The sequence below is a fragment of the Physella acuta genome, unplaced genomic scaffold (assembly GCF_028476545.2).
Source record: "Physella acuta isolate Inbredline_101_S28 unplaced genomic scaffold, ASM2847654v3 ptg000289l, whole genome shotgun sequence".
In the NCBI taxonomy this organism is placed as follows: Eukaryota; Metazoa; Mollusca; class Gastropoda; family Physidae; genus Physella; species Physella acuta.
The window spans coordinates 430,843-455,947 of NW_026731808.1; the positions used below are offsets into that span (position 1 = coordinate 430,843).

The 25,105-nt window shown below is 37.9% G+C and overlaps 3 protein-coding genes across 3 annotated transcripts; 1 reads left to right on the forward strand and 2 right to left on the reverse strand.

Annotated features, from left to right (window-relative positions):
- Nucleotides 1–273: 273 nt before the first annotated feature.
- On the reverse strand, nucleotides 274–5,305 carry LOC131939683 (cytochrome P450 2J6-like). The gene is made up of 2 exons (XM_059298144.1): nucleotides 5,065–5,305; nucleotides 274–2,279 (listed from the first exon to the last, which is right to left on the reverse strand). Exons 1-2 carry the CDS (start codon nucleotides 5,232–5,234, stop codon nucleotides 971–973), a joined length of 1,479 nt encoding a protein of 492 aa, XP_059154127.1. The 5' UTR covers nucleotides 5,235–5,305; the 3' UTR covers nucleotides 274–970.
- Nucleotides 5,306–11,147: 5,842 nt separating this feature from the next.
- On the forward strand, nucleotides 11,148–12,314 carry LOC131939680 (UDP-glucuronosyltransferase 1A9-like). The gene has a single exon (XM_059298138.1). It carries the CDS (start codon nucleotides 11,148–11,150, stop codon nucleotides 12,312–12,314), a length of 1,167 nt encoding a protein of 388 aa, XP_059154121.1.
- A 951-nt stretch (nucleotides 12,315–13,265) lies between these two features.
- Nucleotides 13,266–24,894, reverse strand: LOC131939671 (acid ceramidase). Its single transcript, XM_059298130.1, has 13 exons — nucleotides 24,759–24,894; nucleotides 23,583–23,629; nucleotides 22,541–22,625; nucleotides 20,851–20,940; nucleotides 20,435–20,513; nucleotides 19,937–20,011; nucleotides 19,763–19,808; nucleotides 19,524–19,668; nucleotides 19,210–19,264; nucleotides 18,475–18,641; nucleotides 15,375–15,542; nucleotides 14,367–14,423; nucleotides 13,266–13,420 (listed from the first exon to the last, which is right to left on the reverse strand). The coding sequence occupies exons 1-13, from the start codon at nucleotides 24,816–24,818 to the stop codon at nucleotides 13,331–13,333; spliced, it is 1,164 nt and encodes a 387-aa protein (XP_059154113.1). The 5' UTR covers nucleotides 24,819–24,894; the 3' UTR covers nucleotides 13,266–13,330.
- Nucleotides 24,895–25,105: the final 211 nt, after the last annotated feature.

Consider the following 25,105-nt stretch of genomic DNA (forward strand, 5'->3'; position numbering starts at 1 on the left):
TTTCAACTCGATTAATGAACATAGTAACAAGCCATGTTAGAATGTTGTAGGCGCATTGAGTAGACAGCATTATTGTATGCACATTGGTCCTCACCCCTCCCCCTCTCACGAACGAAATAACGAAATAGAATTTATATGCAAAATGTATACTTCAACCAGCGGCCTACAAGAAATGAAAGTCCGACCCATCCCTCTCACCCGCCAAAGTTTTGCGTGCCAGCCTCCCCTACCCCCCCCCCCCCCCCCCCCCCCCACCACTTTCCTAGGTAGAAAATAGTCTGTACGAAACACTTTTCATTTTTGTTTTTAGATCTAGATCTAGTAAGAAGTTTTATTTTCGACCCTGATTCTCACAATGCGAAAATTAGAAATAAATTATACGTTAGAAATAAATTTCTTTCAATCAATAACGACCGTATTTCGATAAAGTTATCAATCTAAAATCTAACAATTAAATGTATTTTATTCAGGTAATAGTTAAAAAAAGATATATCCACTTATACAAAAATGCAGCTTTCTTACACCCCACGCCAAAAAAAAATCGAACGTAATATAAAAATGTATATAGAAATATAAATTTTAATAGCGTCCGCCCCCACCCGCGAAAAAAATTTAAGTGCAACCTCCCCCTCCCTGGAAAAAAATCTGTTCTTACATTCAGTAGTTCTCGTCATGTTAGGAAAAAATACAATTCCATACTCTTATCGAAAGTAAAGACATTGTTAGGACAGTTACGGCATATGCACGTATTAACTTCATAAGAAAAATTTAAAAAACGAAACAATTTTTGCATTCCTTGATCTTGGTTGTATACTAAAACATATATATGATAATCTACGATATAATTACCTATACACGGACAAGCCTAACAATGGAATGAAATATTTAAAATAGTTTTAAATTTTATATACACATAGGAAAGTAAAATATTTTTTTCTGAACTAGCTTTAATTTAAGCTTGTTAAAACATTTAACGCTGTCTTGGAACTGCTCGAACATTAAACGGCTCAGGTACTCTCGTGAACCCGTGCCGTCCAACGACTGAAGGCGGGTGGCTGGGATCTTCAGGTAAAAACTGGAACGTCTGGACGAAAGCTGTGGTGAACAGGTACAACTCAGTCACAGCCAGGGACTCGCCAAGACAACTCCTGCGTCCTATGGAGAAGGGGAGGAACTCTTTCTTCACGGTCAGAACACCGTTCTTAAGGAACCTTTCTGGTCGGAACGTCATTGGATCTCCCCACACGTCATCGTCCCACATCACGGAGTCCAGAACAGGAAGGATAACTGTGCCTTTTGGGATTGAATAACCGAGTAATTTTGTGTCGTTTCTTGTCAGTCGGTCTAAGCTCAATGGAATAAGACTTGTAAATCTTTGAGTCTCAAGGATAAACGCGTTGACGTATTTCAACTGCGCTTTGTGGGACATATCTGGGAGTTTTTCTGTACCTACAATCGTCTTGATCTCCTCGTAAAGTTTCTCCTGTACATCTTGATACACAGTCATGTAGAGTATGGCAAAAAGTAACGTGGTACTAGTCGTGTCTGTTCCGGCGTTAAACAGATTCCAGGCAGAGTACAGTAGATTCTCAGAGTTTATCGAGGTCATTGTTTCTCCGGCCTCAGTTTTACGTTTTATTTCGTCAATATAATATTCGATCACACACGTTTTACTGTCATCACCGGAATCGTGCGCATTGTTGCTTTCATTTATCATTTTCTGGAAAATAGATCTCATTGACTGAATGTAATTCTGCAGTTCGCGATAGTGAAATAGATCCACGGGCGAGTACTTGATCAAACGGAAAAAGAAATGTAAAGGTGAAGATGGCGGTACAAGCTCAAAAGCTCGTACAGTTAGCGCCTGCATGTGTAGAAATTCTGGATCCGTGTAATCAAACCGACGACCAAACGTGACCAATGAAATGACATTGCTGACACTTGCAGACAATAACATTCTAAAATTAGTCGGCTGGCCGCGTGTTTCTCTGAAGGCGTCCAACAAAAAACCAATCTCTGTGGCCACGTTGTCCGCCATAACATTCCTGCCCATGCCCAGAGATTTCAAAGTCGTCTGAAGAAAAGCTCTTTGCTCTTTCCATTCGTCATCGGCAAGGGAAATCACCCCGCGGTTGTTGAACAGCATAGTGTGGAGGAAGCTGTCTGCCCTGTTCATGAACACCTCGTGCTGTTTGACCAAAGCCTCGTGTAAGGCCTTGTAGCCATTGACCATGACGACTCGGTGTGGGCCGTACATAAGGGTGTAGACATCACCAAGTCTGAAAGAAAAATATGCAGTTTGTTCAATGCTTAAGTGGACCGAAGACCTAGCTAATGATGTAAAGAGAGGGAATACAATTCGAGCAATACAATAAAGTTGATCGTGCTGAGGAGTGTAGACCAGAGGCGTAGCGACTCGTTCCGGCGCCAAGCGGAAACTATCAAATTCGCACCACATGGTCTAGAAAAGCCCCCCCCCCCCTCCCACCCATTTTAAGTCAAAAATTGAAAACAATTAAGTTCATAAGGAAAGCCAAGCAGTAATCTATTTTTTTTAAACTTCGGCTGTGTACCATTCAGCAGTGCAGCTCAGAATGAGTTTTTTTTTACATTATTTTATTTACCCCGTTTGGCGCCCCCTTTAGAGTCAGCGCCCGGGGCGGCCGCCCCACCCACCCTCCCCTCGCTACGCCCCTGGTGTAGACATCGCAAGTCCGTCAAAAAAAATATATTTTAATAATTAAAATTAAACCTGTTACATTTACTAAATTGAGGATTTGAACATCAGAAACTAAAAACCTTATATTATATGTTATATAATATATATGTTATATAATTTTCGTTCTGTAATATTAATAACGTTGTATTTTGAGAAGTAAAGTAGAAATCAATTTGTTTTACTTTTTGTTATTTATATACTTCAGAATTGTATTGTAGTGGTTGGTACTCCAGATGCCTAAAATAAATAAACCGGGAGTGATCTCCCCTAAACTTTCTCGAATATTCTTATAAAAAACAACAGGGGATGGGAACTCGGGCTATAGACATGATTTTTAATCAATTTTAAATACTTAAAGTTTTAAAAATAGAATAAAATCTCGTAGACAAATGAATTGCACACCAAGTGAACGCTAAATAAAAGAGTGTTTAATAGTGCGCAATATTATTAGTACTTTAAAAATTTACATTAGTTTTTTGAGAAATCGGAAGTAGCGTAAATTACTACTTCCGGTCAATGGAAATTACTCAAAATTTAACAGAAGGTAGAGAATTAGATCTTTAACTTATGTGTGAAATTTCATTTATCTATGTGAAATAATACTCAAGTTATAGGCTTTTTAAAAATTCAAAGTAGAAAAAGTACCACTTCCGGTTCTCGGAAATCGCTCAAAAGTTGATACGGATCTACGATTTTGATAAACTACTTATATATGAAATTTCATCAACCTAGCTGTAACGGTACTCAAGTAATCGTGTTTACACACGGACAGACACACAGACACACACACACACAGACATACGGACAGAGTTGCAAAGCCCAGTTTTTCAGACTGGATTACGCACAAAACCTCTTAATTTTGATACATCTGGATTGATAATTTTTGCCCGATTAAAATAAGTCCTCTATACTTCGGATGTGATGAAGGACTGAGGTGTAATACGGTGAAAATTGTTAAAATTTCAAGTGATTTTTGTGCACGATTACAATACTTTCTCTATACTTCGTATATACGAGAAAGTAAAAAACTATTTGAATGAAATTTTATTGTTGTCTAAATGAACTTTAAATTTTTTTTTAATCAAAAAGATATCTAGCACATAAGTGCATTGGCGACAACTCTTTCTATTCTATAGCGTAGCATAGAGAATAAATTATATAATACTCCATACATGAAGGGACATAAACATTATTTAAAAAGAATAAAAACACTTTGAAAAATGGAGTTAAAGTAATAAATTTGTTTCTTCAACTTTTTCCGTTTCGCTGGAAAGTTGATACAGAACTACAAATTTGATATAATTATATATGACATTTCATCAACCCAGCTGTAACGGTACTCAAGTTATCGTGTTCACAGACACACACACATACACATACATACACAGAAATAGAGACAAAATTACAAAACTATGTTTTTACGACTCAGGGAGGTGTGAAACGTCGAGATTTGTGAAAATCTCGATTTCAATTTTTTGCCCAATAACAATACTTCCTGTATACTTCGTATACGACACAGTAAAAATTAAAAACAAGTTGAAAATTGAGTTAAAGTAATACATTTTTTAACAAAATATATTTATGGATTAAAAAGATTTATGGATTTTTTTTTACCTCGGCATATGAAGGGATTATGTGGTCAGCATTATGCCCAGCAGATTTTACTTTACCTAACGTGAGTTAGGTAACCATCAGAGCTGGGTGGACTCAGGGACGTTCCACTGGCTCTAACCCGGATTCAAACATGAGACTTTTGTCAAGTTGAGTGAACAATCAAGGGACGTAATCTCTTAATCACGACCGACAACTTTCTCTTTATGTATCAATTAATTATTTTTTTTAAAACGCAAGACTAGTTTAAAGAGCGTTACTTATTTAATTGATAATAGTGAACCAATATTTTAAAAAAAATATATTTCTAGATATAATACACAACATGAAAACATCGAGCTCAAAATTTCTAGCAAGATAGAAGTTTATCACTCTTGTATTTCACCGTAACATTTTGAAATGTAAGTTAATAATAATAGTAATCGTTTTTAATATTCTGAGATATTTAAGCTGCATAGAGTAACTTCTAAACATTAGAGTTTCTTGATTTTAAACTAGATCTAATATTAATCAGTAGAAATAGACAAAAACTTAGAGGCAAAGATTACACTCGTCCTTCCCCTACACACCCCTCGAACAGTCGTAGTCGGTCATAAATTATTTTTTTAACGTTCATAGCTAAAGTATAGGGCTGGTAAGTAGGTCACCAACCAGATCTATGGCTCATGCAGGTTTTATTGAGCCGTAGAACTGGTTGGTGACCTACTTACCAGCCCTATAACAATAAAACGAACCTTTTTCTCCATTCCTTGAACAGCCTGGTAGGGTCTGGCTCCATCAAGTGTAGATGTCCTATAAGTGGTAGAGCGATGCCAGGACTAGGTGGTAAACCCGTCTGACGTCGTGTGCTCCACCACCACACCGACAACAGCACCAACACAAACACCAGAACAATATCCAACATCTTCTACGGCAGCATGTACACGAACTGGAATTTTTTTTTTCAATGACACTTGTATTATACCCGCAGTTTGATCCGTGCTGCGACCTGAATTCTTTTTGTATTAAAGACGCTTGGATAATATATGCAGTTCGACCCGTGCTGTGGGTGAAAGCAGTCATGTAAACAGGCAGTTCAGCCAGGTTTATGCCAGGTAGAGGGACTCGACCGTGACGCACAATCATTCGTCAGAGGCGGAGACTCGAATAGGGTTTGCCCGTAAATGACTTCACGCTGCCTTAGCTGACTTTTTAACACAATCCACCCCCAACTACCACAGAGCGTCACAAAATGTCAGACACACCATCAGTTTTTTTCCAGGCATCTCCTCGCGGGGGGGCTTAGCCCCCCCCCCCCCCCAAGAAAGTCTAACGCCCCCCCCCCACCGAACGAAATGGAATTTATATAGAAAATATATACATTTAACAGTGTCCGCCCCCCCCCCCCCCTCCCCCCGAAAATGTCAAGTGCCCCGCCCCCCCCCCCCCCCCCCCCGCCCCCGGAGAAAAAAGTCTGGAAGAAACACTGCACACCATCTTTAAAATTTGCACCACTGTACCGTCCGACCCTCTGTCACCCCCCCCCCCCACACTCACACACACACAAACCACTACCCAAACTGTCATAAATCTATCATAAATTAATGTGAATGTTTTCATTAAATCGGTAAAAAAATAAATAAAATAGTTACTTCCGCTATTGGTAAGTTTTTTAAAAGTGTAAACAATGATAATAATAGATTGCAAGATGTAGGCTTGCTTAAAAAATTAGCCTACTTAAATTGTGATTATTTTACATAAACGTACAGTTTGTTATTATTTATTCGAATCAGCAACAAGTTGTCCTAAAGTAATCTATATATATATAATTCTCTTCTTGTGGACCATGCAGGACAAGACGTAGATGCACGCCGTTACTCCCCTGCTCTCCAGGCAAATCGCTACCACCCCCAAATTATGAATTGCTGATAAGCAGAAAATTAAACAACTAGATTGCGGCGTATGCTACGTCGAGGGTCAGCTCGTATAATATAAAAAGCTTAAGCTTAATTGATTACTTAATTTGATGCTATTATTAGTAAAAAAAATTATAATTGTTGCAGTTTGGGTACTCTTGGTACTTTTAAAATCTTGAAGCGAAAACTAGAAACAAATAATCGCAGTGCTGTTTTTTGTTGTTGTTATCAATGGGAATCATAGGGTCGGCGTGGTCGAGTCATGGTTGCTAAACCGAAAAGTCTCGAGTTCGAACCCTCGGGCAGATAAGGCTCGTTAGCTGGGGACAGCCACTCTTCTAGGAGAGACAACTCCAAAATTAAACAACTGCTGCCTTGTAGTTTGTTCTTGGTTGGACAAAGGCTATGGAAGCAAATCCAAAAAGAGAAGCAGGCTGAAATCGGAGTCAATGGCCTCAATGGCGCATAACCAGTTGACACGTAACGCTTAATTGTGTTGGAGGCGTGGTCGAGTCGGCAAAAAGCTCATGGTTGATAAATTCGAATAAAGTCTCGAGTTCAAACTCACTGGCAGATAAATCTCGATCCCCTTCAACACTAATAATTAAGAACGAAGAAAAAGAAGAAGAAAATGGGAATCATGTATCGACTATTAATTTAGTTTGAAAATGTATATCTCTCCCTGTCTAACGAGATTACGAATTTTGAGCCAGAGTAGGTAGGTCACCAACCACTTCTACGGCTCAATAAAATCTGCATGAGCCATAGAACTGGTTGGTGACCTACTTACCGGCCCTATTGCAATTAGTATTAGCTGGTCCTTGGTCGGAAATCACACCGCACGCCTCTGTCTTTCGTCTTATAACTATTTAAAAGGGGACGCGTGAGGAACCCTTAAAGTACATGTGAAGCGCTCAGCCGAAAATATCCTCAACATCAACTGCGAGGGAATTCACTGGGCTTGTAAGTCTGTCGCTCTGACCTATTCAACTACCCTTTACGAAAAGTCATTGTACTGAAACGGAATTAGTCTTTATCTGAAGCGTATCTCTTTCAGCGTCTTGCGTGGACCATCAACACTTTAGACAACATCCGGCACGGCTATAAAAATGTTTGCGGTTTGTTTTGTCTGTGTACTTTAATCGCCTATTAAAGTGCGGGGTATTTTCAAAATTTCTGTTGTCACTGAAAACAAAAATAAGGAGAACAATAATCTAATGTTTAGCATCTCCGTGAAAGGAAAACAAAAAGATTGTTTATTAAAGTTTGCTCGCTGTTCTATCGATTGGAGTGTTGCTGCTGTGGGGTATTTTCTCAGCCAAATTTAACATAATACAGTAAATTTTATGCTCTCCACATTATTTTAGAAATAATAAAAGGTCTCATACAGTGTTTCTTCCAGACTTTATTTCTCCGGGGGTGAAAGGGGGGGGGGGACTTGAAATTTTTGGGGAGGCGGACTAAAATGTCGGGGGGGGGGGGGGGGGGGGGCGGACACTGTTAAAAGTATATATTTTCTATAAAAATTCCATTTCATTTAAAACACTGATAAACCAGAGCTCTCTCTCTCTCTCTCTCTCTCACGAGTTAACTAGGCAAATACAGACAGGCTACAGTCGTTCACATACAGATTGGGCGTCATAATATTAAACTTTATCTTCACCTTTGTAAGCCACGCTAGAAGATGCAAAAAGGTGTTAAGAAAGACATTGTAGTGAAGAATTTGGTATTTTCTCATTTCGATTCGAGCTTCCAAGTGAATCTAATCGACTTTCAGTTCCACCCTTAAAACGGAATCATCTCATCAAGTTTGTGGTTCTCATGCATCTCAAAACAAAGAGAGCGGAAGAAGTAGCTTACAACTTGATAAACATATTTACCGTGTTTGGAGTGGCAGGCAGAATAAAGTGGTCAGCAGTATGAAGGAATACCGTCCCATTTTGAACATTGTACATGGGAAGCGGTGCCACTACATAAGCTTGGATGTGTCGAAAGAGCTAAGCAAGACATCGAAAATATGCTGTGTACATGGATCCAAAAACAAAACTGACCGCTGGAGCAAGGAAATAAGATTCGTGAAGCTTATGAAAAGCAGGGCATTACATTGTGGAATTCAAAGAACACATGTTGAAGATCTCATTGGTTGCAAAGCTAAAGTGGGTCTCACAACATCTCAGCTACTCCAAGATGTTTTACAAGGAGTAGGCCCCTACAGACAGACGAAAATATAATAGAAAGTGTAAAAATAATACAACGGGAAGAAACAGACCAACCTGAAGAAGAGACTAAACTTACCACTGAAAATACTGGTAAGAATTCAATCCACGAGTAAAAAGAAAGACGTGGATTGGTGAAGAATCCTCTTTTTTTTAACCACGTGTTGTGTGCCTAAAGGAAAGCAGTGACGCCCACGCGTGCAGATAGTGCGGACGTTCATTCTATCTGTGGACACCCTAATAAAAATGTTGACGGTCTGGAAATGGAAGGTTAAGGGGTCAATATTTGGTGCACTATTTGTTTCAACCTTGCCAACGTAGTAGTAAAAAAAGACAATCGAAAAAGAATCTAGAAGTACAGGTCAAGTTAAAAAATGAAAATGAACACAGACACAGGGAGCTTAATTCACATAAGGTCAGAGCTTAGACAATATTAAAGAAATAAATCGACGTGCTAAAAGACAAAAACATGTAAGCTGACGCGTGACTTCTTTATCGATGTGTATGGTAAGCTTGCCTTTCGGACCTGGCGGGACACGGGGCAGGTAGAGTTCACCTATTTGAGTGACGTCAGCATATGTAGGGATAGTGTGGTTAGCACCATGCTCAGCCAAAATCGATGTTCTTAATAGACAAAAAAACATGTTGGCTGAGGTGTTATGTCTTTTCATATGTGGGGGTCTGAACTTTTGTGACGCTGTGTGACAGTGGGGGTGGGGGGAAGGGAGAAGGGGGGGGGGGTGTAGATAGAAATCGTCAAAAAAAAGTGACGCTATATATATTAATGGCCCCTTAAACTCACAGTTACTCAAATGATAATGGGTGGTCCAGTAATAATTTAAAACCAGCAATGAATTTCAAAATGATATTTGATCAGGTCACTTGATTAAATGATATCATCATCCTAATTGGACAACAGGTGGAAACTAAAAGGTGAAACATAGGCCAAATTTATATAAATTTGTCATTTTAAATAGCTTCTAATTTAAGTTTATATCATTTTGGTTTACCTTTTAGAATAACATACGCACACTCATCTGATTAACCTAATTTTTTCTTCATCGATAACATATCTATAACTGCATCCCTAATGTAAAGGCTAAATGTTTGTTTGAATTTACCGTATTCAGCGACTGTTTTACCGTCTCTAAAAATAATCCCCAGTAAAATACCACGATAAGCAGGATTTAATAATTTAACTCAAACTTAAGCAAGGCAGCCAGCTTTAGCCATGGTACCCATCACAGCTAAATGTTCATAACTTTAGCTAGTTACCCATCATAGCTAGATGTTCCTACTTTTGTCCAGTTACCCATCACAGCTAGATGTTCCCATTTTTAGCCAGGTATCCATCATAGCTAGATGTCCTTTATCACGGTACGTATCAAACCCAACTTCTGTTTTCCCCATCAGATCAGGATAACTAGTGATGATAGTTTCTATTCAAAAAGGTCGAACTGAGTTTTAAATTTATTTGGCTAGATATTGCTCGTGTTTTATTTCTATTTACAGCAAATCTCGTTTCTTCCTCTAACTGTATTAAATTAACTACACCAACTGTGCCCTATGCACCGGAAGGGAAAACTCTTCGGTAACACACTACCAATTCCTGACCAATGGTAATGTTTTCTCGCGAAAACATCTGGTGCGTGGAATTATATCTAGCCAGCCAGTGGCGTCGCTAGGTCGGGTGTCACCCGGTGCGGCACTTCGTGGTGTCAACCCCCCACCCCACCAACCACATGAAACAAAGTATATATATATATATATATATATATATATATATATATATATATATATATATATATATATATATATGTGTGTGTGTGTGTGTGTGTGTGTGTATTATGTATGTATGTGTATAAACGTTAATCACTGCAGAACTGATAGTAACGATGTTTATCTATAGTCTGTTGATAATAAAGTTGGATGTAACATTGTTTTCTCTATAGTTAGCACGTTGTAATAATTGTCGATTTGTACTGAAAAAGACTATATAACTTTAGTTAATCATTAATGGAACTGGCGAAAAGCATTTTTCTTAGTACATTTTGCGATTTTTTTGCCTTGGTGTCACCCTCCCCCTAAATGGTGTCACCAGGTGCGATCCGCACCCCCCCCCCCCCCCCGCCACGCCCTCGCCACGCCTATGTAGCCAGCTGCTCACAGACTGCTCTCAATATAACGGTTTATCGGCTAATTAAATTTTAATTGATTCAGTAGGAAGTGCTTTAGTGTCGAAAGTTCGCAGTCCACCTAACGCAGCGTTAACTTTGTAAGTAGAAAAAAAAATATTTATGCAGGTTATAAAATAGCTTTACAGGCAAATGTAAATATCAACGAAACTTGATTCTATTCGTAAGAGATTTTTAAAAACAAATGTCCGAAGTTAATAAAATAATATTATTTAAAGTAACAACAAAATAAATACATGGATTTGATAGTGTACTGGTTGTTTACAAAAAAAAAAAATGTAACGTCTTAAATGTAAGTTTCGTTAAAAGTTTCATGTAGTAAAACTTAATTTAATCTTTCTTAAAAGTTTCTTCTTCTAAGAACAAAACTGTATGTAAAATCATTTAACAAGCATTTCTCTAAACAAGAACGAGATAAAACAATGTGAAAATAAGACATGCTCATCCGTAACTTTATTTTAAAATATTTTGTTTTCAGATTTCAATCCAGTACAATCCAAAATTTCAAATCATGTCAGCCTTGACAATCGCGTCATTGTACCTGAGTGCTGTCATCCTCCTCACACAAGCCGCGGGCAAGAGGGTCGTCATGTTGCCCGGCATCACCAAAAGTTATTTCATCTACAACGCCAACATAGGTCAGGCTCTGATCGACCTAGGTCACGAGGTGTGGATGTTTATGCCAGAGTACCTGAGCAACTCCAGCCTGGTCAAGTTTAAAGACATCAAGATCGTAACGTTTGGGGAAACACTGGGCAACATCGAGAAACAGATTTTTGAAGATACGAAAATATTTAGTGACTTTTGGGAAGGGAAAGAGACATCGTTGAGTCAGCATTTAACAACAGCGAGATCGTGTCGAAATTTCATTAACAAAGTTTTAGCCGATGAAAAGTTTATGAACAACATAAAAATCCTTAAACCAGAGTTTCTGGTTATTGATAAGCATCAGTTTATTCGAAATATTTTTGTTATTCCGTACAAATTGGACGTTCCGTTTGCTGTAGTTGGTACCGTGCACGACTTGGTGACTCACAGAGTGCCGTTTAGTCCTGCCGTGGAGCCACGCGTGGCAGACAGGGTTTCCAATTACATGGGCTTCTATGATAGGTTGACCTCTACGCTTCTCACTGTTTTAGACCTGAGCTACGACATCTTCTCTGATCGTGACATTGTGAGTAGGATAGCACCAGAAAAACCCTACACGACGATTAGTGATATTATATTAAAAGCTGAAATTTTTATTGCCGAGCTTGATCACATTTTAGATTACCCCAGGCCGATGTTACCCAACACTAAGCTGATTGGTGGATCTTCTGTCTGTGAGCCGAGGCCTTTGATTGGTGTGTTCAAAAAGTTTGTTGACGAATCAGCTAACGGCATAGTCCTCGTTTCTTTTGGTAGCAACGAGCTTCCATTTCCTGAACATATTTTAGCTAAATTGACGTCTGCTTTTGAAAACCTTGAATTTAACGTCATTTGGAGAGTCAGCATAACCTCGCCTGCTCCGAAACGAATTCTGACGTCAGAGTGGATACCTCAGAATGATCTACTCGGCCATACCAAGACCAAAGTCTTCGTATCTCATTGTGGAAAAACGGCCAGTACGAGGCATTATATCATGCCGTGCCTATCCTCTGCTTACCTCTGTTTGGCGACCAGTTTTACAACTCTATAAGAATCGTTGTCAAGGGTTACGGCTTACAAAAAGACATTAGAAGTATATCTGCGGAAGAACTCAGCAACATTATACAAGAACTTGCGTATGACAGCAAATACAAAAGAAACATCAAGAAGGCGTCCAAGTTATTCAAGGAACTTCACAAAATTCCATCTTAAGAAGCCGCTTACTGGATCGATCACGTGATGAAGTATGGCGGAGACTACATGAGGTCATCGGGACAGGAAATGCCGTTGTATCAATTTCTCCTTCTTGATGTGATCGCTTTTGTAGACGCTGCTCTGTCTATTCTCGTCATCGTTATTGTCCTCATTGCGTGGTTTATCTGCAGATGTTTCTTTAAACAGCGGACAGTTAAACAGAAGTTGGAGTGACATTTGATATTTATTACTGTTTATAATACAATATTATTCTTAACGTTACACCGTACAGATGAGTTTCAATAAATACATTATCTTGTTTACATCCAAATTACTTTAGCATTAAAACGTGTAAGTGCAATATAAACTAACACAATCAGGAAAACAAAAAACTTTGTTTTTTCTGATCTACTGTAAGCGAACCCGTTATTTAAGCCCTTCCCTCGTCTTCACAAAATTTTAGACCCCACCGTCTACTCTATAAATCAAAGTCCAACGTCATCTTACCCATCAATCTGAGATTGCAATTTTTATTTCTAAAATGACTGATTATCTTAAAAATGACGCCTTTTCGGAAAACATAGTTTTACCAGTGTCCGCCCCCCGCCCTCGGAAAATGTTAACCGCCCCCCCCCCCCCCCCCAAAAATAAATATCAAGTGCATCCCCGGAGAAAACAGTCTGGAAGAAACACTGATCATAATTGACATTTAATCCTCAGCTCATTGTCAGATGCTAATTTTTTAAAAAGAAACATTAAATTTAATGCGTTTATTTCGAAGGTGCTCAATAAAGACAAAATATTTCGCTGGTTATCAGCAATCACGTTTATTTTATGACAAGTCTATGCACATCGCCATGTTGGTGTCAAAGGTCACCACGGTGCGCAAGGGTCAGGACAGTTTTGGATGTACGTCTCTAGACTTCCGCTACTCACTTGCATCAGTGCTGTGTAAGTTGTTCCCTGGGGAAAAGTTTTACATTTTAAATAGCTTATACAGCCGATTTCACTTTAGCTGGTATCAGAATTAGACTCAAAATGTAAAAGATTATGTGGAACTATCCGTATTATATTAAAAATTACAGTCGTTGTATATTTATTTCTTTTAACTATTTTATTCGTTGATTAGAGCCATGGATAATAACATAATAATTATTCAAAAATAATACTGAGTTTTTCAATTTCTTCTATTCTTCTTTATCAACGTAATTTTCTTTTTATAAAATAAGTCTCTCCTCTGGGAAGTGCTTAAATCCGCCAATTATAGAGGAAATAAGCAACGTGATTAGATCATCTCATATCAGACCGTTATATTTATTTAGCTTTCATTTATAGGCATACGTATTTAAGAATATTTGAACGGAGATGCTATTTTTAGAATTTTAAAAAGAGGTTTGTTTCATTTAGTATATTGTTATTTTTTAAATATTTTTTTAAAGTTAAAAACCTGTCTTAATTGTGTGTGTTTGAAAGTTTGTTTTTTATTAGTGCAAATGCCAATAATATATTTTTTACCACATCTTCTAAGAAAATAATATCAATGATTTTTTTCAGAACAAAAATTAAATTTTTTTAACTGAATTAATATAAATTGTATATTTTGACGTTCAGATCTATAATTTATGTATTGGTGTTTTTGTTTTTCTTCAGAAAATTTCATCATTGGTAGATGAAATACTTTCTCGCTTATAATCCTTATATCCTCTCATATCATGTGTTTATTTCCTCTCCACCGGAAGGTGATAAATCATATGATAAATATATGATAAATCATATGATAAATATCATTATGATAAATCATAATCATATGTGAGACACGTTGCGTATTTTCTCTAATGCTCGCCAAAATAAGCACTACCTTTCCACCGTATTAAGTATATCTGAAAAAAATTATTATAATTTAAATTACCTTGTTTAAGACTGGTTGAGTTGAAAGAACGTTGAATAGTCCAGAAAATCCAATACCCTGAAAACAACATTAGAACAGTCAATGGCAAACTTGCCATATTTTACAAACAATCAATTGGAAACTTGCCATATTTTCCCAAGATAAACCTTGATTTTTAAAAAGCTGTTTCATTTAGACAGTGAATCAGACACCCACAGGAGACGGCGTGGGCGGAATAGGGCTGGTAAGTGGGTCACCAACCAGTTCTACGGCTCAATAAAACCTGCATGAGCCATAGAACTGGTTGGTGACCTACTTACCAGCCCTATTGTGTATGATTGCTAACTCCGAAAGTCCAAAGTTCGGCACATTCTGTCAGAAGAGGTTCGTTATTTGGGGACAGCCCCCCATCTGGGAGAGAAATAGAAAGCTCCCAATTCAAACAACTGTTGCATTGCAGATTGTCCTTGAGTGGACAAAAGCGTTGGAAGCAAATTCAAGAAAAACAAAAGCAGACTGAAGTCGGAGTCAATGAGCCTAATGTCGAATAACATATTTGATCGTAAAAATATATTTTCTTCGAGAAAATCACCTTCAGTGTTACAAATAAGAACAGCGAGATGAGAAGAAAGGGAAAGCACTCCCCTTACAAACACTTTTGTTCAAACTATCCTACACACGGCCTTACAAGACATATTCATACACTGTTAAACTCAGCCACCAATTAAGACACCTCTTCACAGTGTTTCTTCCAGGCTTTTTTCTCCGGGGAGGGGGGGGGAGCACTTGAAATTTTCGGGGGGGGGGGGGGGGTAGGGGACTAATATTTCCGGGAAGGGGGGAAGGCTGACACTTGGAAAAGTATGTATTTTCTAAATAAATACTATTTCGTTAGGGTTGGGGGGATTGGTAGGCGTTCTTCGGGATGCCCCCCGCCCCCTCTACCCCTCCTCCCCCCCTCTCGAAGAGATGCCTGGAAGAAACTCTGCCCCTGACAAATAAATACGTTTGCCCAACTATTCAACTCACGGCCTGGCCAGTCTTGTCCATACACTTGTGGGCGGCGTCACGCCGGTCATCAACGACCAGGGGCGTCTTCCAGTGGTCGTAGTTGGTCTCTAACACGTACCACCCAGAGGCGTTCCTCATGGTCCAGGTGTCCAGGTTTTTGTTGCTAGCCCTGGTGATCACACAGCCCTGGAAAAACATATAAATAAATATAAATATATATATATATATATATATATATATATATATATATATATATATATATATATATATATATATATATATATATATATATATATATATATATATATAACCCTCTTCTTGGAGATCATAGAAAACACCAAGCTGTAAGCGCGCCTAGCAGCCGGCTCTCTTCCTCTCTAAGCATATCCCAACCACCCCCATCCCCACATGGTCTGGTGAGCTGTGGTTCACGCTAAATGTTTACAATCATAGAGACGGGTTTAGTGACGGCTATTAGGGGCATATAATTTACTTTGAAACTATTTTAAACTTAGGGGAGGTAACTAAGAGGAGGCTGCTTTCACGGAGAAGGGGGGGGGGGGGCTAGGGGTTGGGGAAAAGGAGGGTTTTAGTGTTTTAAAGCAAATATTTTCAGTGGCAGCATTCAAATTATGAATTACTGAAAAGTAGAAAATAAAACAACTAAATATCGACGTATGATTCGCCGCGGGTCGGCTCGTTAGATTAAAAACGGAACTAGGGACTGACAACAAAAAGGGGTAACTTATACTTTTTAACCATTAAGGGTTTTTATGGGGTTTTGAAGAAGTGAGGATTAAATTAAGGTCGGCTGCGTTTTTTTGTACTTAAATTGTTTTTCGCATTACGTTTAGTATTACATTGGACAACTAGTACTAATTATGTGCAGAGGAGTTGATTTTTCTTTTTTTTTTTTTTTCTTTTTTTTTTTTTTTGCCTCAGACATGTAATTTACAGCGTCAGTTGTGTGTGTTCGATTTAGTATTACAGTTTTCATCACCGGCTTGTGAGGACTGATGCAGATTTACAATAGTAATATTTCTTTCTTACTTGTAGCCTACTTTCATTCATTTAAGATGGTTTACTTATACATAGATCTAATACAAAGCGTCTAAATATAAAAAAAAAATATAAAAAAAAAACAACCTGAAACTGAAAATGCTAATGTGTAATTAAATGATGATTCAGTGGATTTTTTTTCCACGGCGTGGTGGGCTGAGGGGACGGGGGGGGGGGGTGGAATTTGGGTTTTTAAGTAGAGCTGAAATAACTTTGGGATTATATAGAATTAAAATGATACAAGTTTTAAGCAATCGGAAAAGTTATATTATTACAATGAGACACATCAAAGCAAACACTCTTCCCTTTCTAACATCTATATCTATACAGTCCCCAAACAGTTTTTTTTTTATTTTATTTTTTTTATTATTAATTCAATTGTTTTAAACATTTAAATCAGTAATAATAATTTATTTGAAAGATTTTACACAGCATCAAAGACATGAAAATCAATTGCATATAATAATCAAAGGTAGAAAATAAAATGGCATAAGAACTAGACTAAAATAAGGTGCGCAAACTAGGTTTCTCTTGACTGCTTAGTTTACTGTGCTCAGTCCTTAGCTGCGGAGTCAAAAGTTCACATTATAGCCACCCATGGACAGAAATAGAAACGACCGTGGGAGTAGGGTCTCTGTAATACACATACTGATCTATCATTCCAAAACTTTCCATGACATATAATTTTTAATGGGGAGTTGATAAGCAACAGAAAAAACACTCACGCAATAAAACGGAAAAATTATATAAATTAGTTATTTTCTCTTTTGTAAAACTAAATGTATTTAATAAAATTAATGGTTTTGTACTTAAATTACAAACAAATAAAAAGTTCATAAGCAATAATTCATTTGTAAAATGAACAGAATATAGACGATATAAATATTTATATTTTATGTAATAATAATTTATGAGCTTTATTTTTAACACAGTTTAAAAAGCTTCTCTGTTTATTATAAAATGACGTATAGGAAATCTGCTATTTGTCACCTCCCTTGGAAAATTCTAATATTTGCTTTTTCGTGTACGGTGTAAAAACCAAAAAAAAAAGTTTTTCATATATTATTATCTCGACGATTTATAACTTTCTGGGTTAGAAAACACCAGTTTTGCAATAGTGTCTGTTTGTAGGTGGGTATGTATGTGAGCACAATAATGTGAGTACCGTCTTTGCTATGTGAATAAAATTATATATATATATATATATATATATATATATATATATATATATATATATATATATATATATATATATATATATATATATATTTATTTATTTATTTATTTATTTATTTATTTATTTATTTATTTTTTTTTTTATTTATTTGACTTTTTCTACTTTTAAGCGGACTTCGGTAAAATAAAGTCGTATTTTCTACCCCGCTTCTCTAAAACCAATGATTTGAGTCATGATTCACGTAGGTGGACATATACGTAGGAATTTATTACTTTTTTTTAGATATTTCCTACATCCGAAAGTGGTGCTTAACTCTATTTTCGGTTTATTAAAAAGAGCTGTTAAGTTATTTATATAGCCCTATTCGAATGGCCCTACTGTCCCAAATCTTAATGTTTTATACTGATAAATTACTACGGCTCAATAAAACCTGCATGAGCCATAGTACTGGGTGGTGACCTACTTACCAGCCCTATAACTGGGCAGATCGATTTTGTTAGGAATTCAGATCGCTAGATACGGATAGGGGTTTATAGCAAACTATAAATATTTAATTAAAAACGAACGGAGACTATTAAATATGGCGATAATTATGTTTTAGACTTTTATATCGACTCACTTTTTAAAATTTGTAATCAAAGTTGGTTATTATAAGTATAAGAACTTTTCCTTTATTTCTATTAGTTATTTAAAAATCCTAATATATAACTAATATATATATATATAAACGTTCTTTATTTAGAAATAACCCCGTTGGTCGCTCATACATACTCCGAGATATTTTTAGTAACCCATTCTTAAGACATAGTTGTACTTTCTGGGAGAAGTATGAAAGATTACTAAAAAAACAAAAAAGAAAAAACGTAAAGCATCTTCGTTTACCTCTCCAGACTGATTCCCCCCTAGGATGAAGTAAGCAGACGCCAACATAACGGTGTCCTCCAGCATCACCTTGGCTTGTCCGTAGCTTGTGGCGTTCTCCATGACCCTCCTGGTCAAGAACCCCAGCCAAGTTTCGTTCCGGTATCCCAGAATCCATTTTAAGATACCTGATGAATTAACAGAGTCATAAATTGTGTATGATCCTACTGAAGGACTGTTTTTTTTTAAGTTACTTTCAAGCATCTCTCCGAGGGATACGTTCCCTCAGTGGCGTATCCAGGAATTGATCATGGGAGGGGTTCAAACATTTTTCCATATGTATACAATCCTATGTATATATAGAGGTCCATGGGAGGGGTTATAACCCCCCCTAGCCCCCCCCCCCCCACCCCTTGCCTACGCCACTGCGTTCCCTCCTCCATTACGTCTGGGCACGACCACGGCGACTTCCACACCCCTCCCCCAGAAGAAGAAGAAGATATATAACATGCATATAGAAAATATCTACTTAAGCCAGTGTACCCCGTGCCCAAGGAAATTTTAAGTGTCGTCGTCTTTCCCTCTTCTACTCCCTCAGATATTCCCTTCCCCCCCCCCCCTCCCCCTAAGTGATATGATGCAGTGAACTCGAATTGGAATGGTTTCAAACTTCCCTTCGCCTCAAACCGTAAACAGAAATCGGGAACTCTGGATAAAATGAAAATAGCTTTTATCAAAATTTAGAAAAGTACATACCAACTATTCCACTTTCTGAACTTGCACGCTCGTTAATTGACAGGGTAAATAGTTTCTAACACACAAAAAAAGTTGTAAATTTTGTTTTAGTAACATTTCTTGTAATTATCAACCAAAATTATCAAAAACAGAATGCTGAGTTAGTACAATACAAACATTTCTTTTATAGCAATCGTAATTCAATACTAATAAGAATTTTAATTATTTTAAAAATAATAATAAATATACTTCAATTATTTTGAAGAAATACACGAAAAGGTGCAAAAAAAACTTTAATGATGCAAGAAAAATTAACACATTTTTTTGCGACTTACCGGTTTGACGGCTGTTAGAACACCCGTGTAGCCGGCAAAATTGACAGACTTAAAGACGGTCTTCCCTCCCTTTTGCCAGTCCAAGTTAATTATCAAGGGACGTAATCTCTCAGTCACAACCCACGATTTGTTTTGCGTATCCCAACTAAAATAAGAACATAAGTTTAAAAAATTAATTTCTATGATCATTATTATTATTACGAAGTACTTGTTTTGCTAAACAAAAAATACGTCCTTACCCGAAGAAAATCCCAAAGTCCAAATTTCTCGCATGATAAAGTGTCCCTGTTCAATAATCAAAATAATAACACCAAAAGGTTGATGAAATGTTTTATGTAAAAAGAAATATAAAAGTTTTTAAAGAAGAAAATTAATAAGTACAAATGAAAAAAAAAGAAAAAGAAAAGAAGTACCTGAAGGGTCTTCGGTCACAATAGAAGTGCAAAGAGCAGAGAACTCGTAGAACAAATTGTACAATATTATCTCTCCTGTTGAACAATGATGTCATCGATTATTTTAATACATCTAGACAGTAGGCCTACTGAAGTTTACAGAACCAATCACAAAATACAAATGTAAATACGGCTTGATTATATGATACGTGAACACTTCGATGATTCGAACTGTTCGACTGATTCAACGTGTAGTAGTGGACAAGCGCAGTGGCCTAGGCAGGAATATCTCATAGAAATGGCGTTTTTCAATTTTTCAATTTATAGTAAACATAAAGCCAATACCTGAAACTTAACCTAAGACGCTTTAATTTTTACGGTACTTGGGCGGATTGTAACCTCCTGGCTTGTACATAATCGTTATAACTATAAGATGCAAAGTTTAACATTTGATTCCCTCTACATATTCTGCCTCGTTTTAAAAGGTGTATTCAAAACAAAAGTCTACAATATACTCACCAAGGTTCATGTTCGCAGCTAGAGCAATTCCTTTAATTTCCTCAGCAAAAGGGTCTGGTAAAGTTACATCTAAATCACCCTGTTCGATAAGTAAACTTGCACTGTAAATTTGTGTGTGGGAGGGGGGGGGGGGGGGGTTCCAAAAATTTTGTTTTATTTCGGTGATTGGCAATTATACTTTAGGTTTAAAAAGTTTTACTTTTGCGTTGTATGGGAGAAAATAAATTTTATTAATCGAGAGAAACTTTTCAACTGTTGTTGTTTTGTTTTGTTTCGTTTTTTTTTTATTCACAGCATGAATAACTAATTCAATTGGCCTACATTGCTGATTGTTCTACTTTTTGTGAATCATGAACATTTAAAAATTCAAAATGACAGTTTACGGTAATTTTGATATATTCTTTTTTTATACTTACACCTTTTGACTCAAGGATATTGACGATGTCTCGGCCGATCGATCCAAAATCAATCAAAAAATCTTTAAATCCATCAACGAGGTATTTCATCTATTTAAAAAAATTGTAAAATTAGTTGTATACAGATTGAAAGTTATTTATTTATAATTTCATGAGGGGGGGGGGGGTAGTTCTTGCATTGTTGTTAGCAGTGGAGTTACAAAGCGGGTCGAGTGGGGTGGGTGAGATTCGCACCGGGTAATACCACTTTTAGGGTGACACCGATTTTTAAAAATCTTAACATTTCCTAAAAAAAATAAAGCGTTATCCAAAGAGAATAATAAACAGTAGGTTGAGAGGGGTGACATCAAACAGGAAATGCGACTGTGTTGGATAGGGTGTGTTGACACCCTCAGTGTGTTGACACCCTCAGTGTGTTGACACCCTCAGTGTGTTGACACCCTCAGTGTGTTGCCACACTCAGTGTGTTGACACCCTCAGTGTGTTGCCACCCTCAGTGTGTTGACACCCTCAGTGTGTTGCCACCCTCAGTGTGTTGCCACCCTCAGTGTGTTGCCACCCTCAGTGTGTTGACACACTCAGTGTGTTGCCACCCTCAGTGTGTTGCCACCCTCAGTGTGTTGCCACCCTCAGTGTGTTGCCACCCTCAGTGTGTTGCCACCCTCAGTGTGTTGACACCCTCAGTGTGTTGACACCCTCAGTGTGTTGACACCCCTTATGTGTTGACACCCTCAGTGTGTTGACACCCCTTATGTGTTGACACCCTCAGTGTGTTGACACCCCTTATGTGTTGACACCCTCAGTGTGTTGCCACCCTCAGTGTGTTGACACCCTCAGTGTGTTGACACCCCTTATGTGTTGACACCCTCAGTGTGTTGACACCCCTTATGTGTTGACACCCTCAATGTGTTGACACCCCTTATGTGTTGCCACCCTCAGTGTGTTGCCACCCTCAGTGTGTTGCCACCCTCAGTGTGTTGCCACCCTCAGTGTGTTGCCACCCTCAGTGTGTTGCCACCCTCAGTGTGTTGCCACCCTCAGTGTGTTGCCGCCCTCAGTGTGTTGCCACCCTCAGTGTGTTGACACCCTCAGTGTGTTGCCACCCTCAGTGTGTTGACACCCTCAGTGTGTTGACACCCTCAGTGTGTTGACACCCCTTATGTGTTGACACCCTCAGTGTGTTGACACCCCTTATGTGTTGACACCCTCAGTGTGTTGACACCCCTTATGTGTTGACACCCTCAGTGTGTTGCCACCCTCAGTGTGTTGACACCCTCAGTGTGTTGCCACCCTCAGTGTGTTGACACCCTCAGTTACTGCACCGGGTGACAGCCAACCTAGTGACGCCACTGTAAGAAATGCTGACGTAGAGCATTTGCATAAAACACACACTAGTATAGTAGCTAACAAAATAAGTCAGTGGCACTGGTACTGTGAGTAATGTTATATAATGTGAGGGGTGGTGGTTTATTTAAATGTCGAATAACGTGAAATGGGGAAGAATAGGAACATTGAGATATTTGCAGTAATATAATTCAGGGTTTACATTATTGAGGCTACATTCTAGTACATTAATTAGAATTGCTATATAAACAATATCTTGTTTTGGACGTGTTTAAAGTCAAACAGCGGCAGCAAAAATAGAGCACAAAAACATTTGGTAGGGTATAATGAGTGGTGAAATAAAAACCTGCGGCCCCTTGGCTTTTGCCAGCTCCGTCCATCTCTGGGAAGGTAACAGGTCAAGATTGATCACATAGGTGTCAACTTTGGTCCTGAACAAATAAACGATAGTTGTTGACATCCGTTCGACAGGTTAAACATGCTCCAGCTCATGTTAAATCAGGCGTGAAACAAGAACGATATAAGTAGTGATGGTAGATGGAGTTTACTTCAGGCAATACATCGAGGGGGCACCCCAAGCTCACCCTCCTCCACCTTCCGTACCCCCTACCCTCACCCCCTCCCCCCCCCCCCCCCCCCACAACCGAAACCAATGTCTGAAAGAAACAAAGAAACGCTGACTGTAAACTGTCGTAGTGTTTCTTCCAGACTTTTTTGTCTCCGGGAGGGGGGGGGCACTTGATATTTTCGGGGGGGGGGGGCAGTCTACATTTTCCGGTGGGAATACACTAGTAAAAGTATATGTTTACTATATAAATTCCATCTCGTTCGGGGGGAGGGGGGCGGTAGACTTTCTTCGGGATGCCTGGAAGAAACTCTGCTTGGTTTTTGGCGGCTTTCTGAGCGTGTGCAAATCCTTGGTTTTTTTTTGAGGAATACGCCTTCAAAATCTTCAGAATCGATTGAGACGGCGGTGTAAAGAACTAACAACAATACACTTTTATAAAGTCACGCTCATAGAAACACGTCAACTCTACTTCATTAGCCATAGGACAGGCTGTAGGTCCGAATGGTTTAAGCTACTTTACTTGAATAACATAAATGAATTTTCTTTTGTTTTATTATAAGATATCCGCTAAAACGGATGTCCCTAAAAAAATTGTATGACTATCAAACTCATAAATGTTTTTTCAACACGGGCCCCCTCTGCTGAATCTTAAACAACCACATTTTAAAAGTTACTTTTATATTCATTAATAAGTGTATCGTCAGTTTTTACCAAGCTTTCTACAAGGATTATAAATTACACTAGTTATTGGGCTATTGTTTTTAATTTACTGTAAAAATTGTAAATAAACGACATTTCTATATTTTTCAAAAACACTTACTTGGGGTCAGGAGGATATTTCCCACTTTCGCAGTTTACTGTAACGTTCTAAAAAAAGAATGAAGGATATTTTTAGTTTTATTTATATTCGATCACCATCATCATCTTTTTTTCAGTTCGTGCCCAAGAAAGATCGGACAAATGAAGTAGAGTTCATCGGTTTCAATTTTCTAAGCAGCTAATGGGATAAAGTGGTCAGCACTATGTCCAGCCGGCTTTGTTTCTCTGGCGTAAGTCAGGTACCCATCAGAGCTGGGTGGACTCTGGGAAGTCCAACGGACTTGAGCCCGGGATTTGAACTAAGATTTTCGAGTTCGCAGTCGTGAGCTCTAACACTCAATACAGTACCATTATTTTTGTTAATTCACGATAGGCCTACATGACTTATATTGGTAGATGTGATGGTTGTTTTTTTTTACCTAACAAGAGAGATTTCTGGATGTACAAGATTAGAGGATTAAGGGTGGGATATGAATGGTGGTCGGCGTGGTCGAGTCGGTAAAGCTCATGGTTGCTAAGCCGAAAGGTCTCAGGTTCAAACTCTCGGGCAGCCATTCTTCTAGGAGAGACAATTCCAAAATTAAACTGCTGCCTTGTAAGTTTGTTCTTAGTTACGGAAGAAAATCCAGAAAAGCAGGCTGAAATCGGAGTCAATGGATCTATGTTGACACTTATACTTACATGTGTTGGAGGGAATCAACACTAAAATTAAGAACGAAGAAGAAGAATCGGCTAAAATAATGCTGCAAATACCATTAAAACTTTAATGTAATAAGTTACTTTTAGGAAATCGACTTCAAAACTTATTACTTGTGAACTAACCTTATGATTTTTTATATTCTAATGTTAAGAAATGTGTTTTATACTATACCTTTTACAACAAAAATTAGTATATTACTTTTACTGCTACTTAATTAAGAAGGCTTTAAGAATAACTGTTGTTTTTTTTTTCAAAAAGTGGACTTAGCAGGTTTTGAAAAAGTACTCCTCATTTACAAAATGTAACTAATATAATCCACAATGATGTATCTATATGTAGGCCAATAGGCTATTGTAAGACTGATTTTGATTTCTTTTAATATTACGAATAAAACGTTCTTTCCTCGTTGTATTTTCTAACAACTGTCCCTAACAGTGCCACGCAAAAGATAATGGTGTGTACATAGTGACCACTTACCTGTGTTACAGCTGACCCCACGAAAACCACCAACACAGCAACAACACACAGGACCTTCATCTTCCTTCTGATGCAGCAACTATTTTGGTGTCGCTGAATTGAACTTGTACACAATCGGCGTCAATCTAGGTCAATGTCAGTCGATATCTTTCACCCGAAAATAATCAGCCCGTATCACTTAATTAAAGCTTATTTTATCTGATTAAAAAACATATCACATCACACGTTTATGTAATACGTTTTAGTTTATCGTTTTAGTCAACACAAAAAATAGTTGTATCACATAATTTGTTTCTCGTTAGATCTAGATCGCCTTACATTTTACCATGGCGCTTGGCCTAGAAACG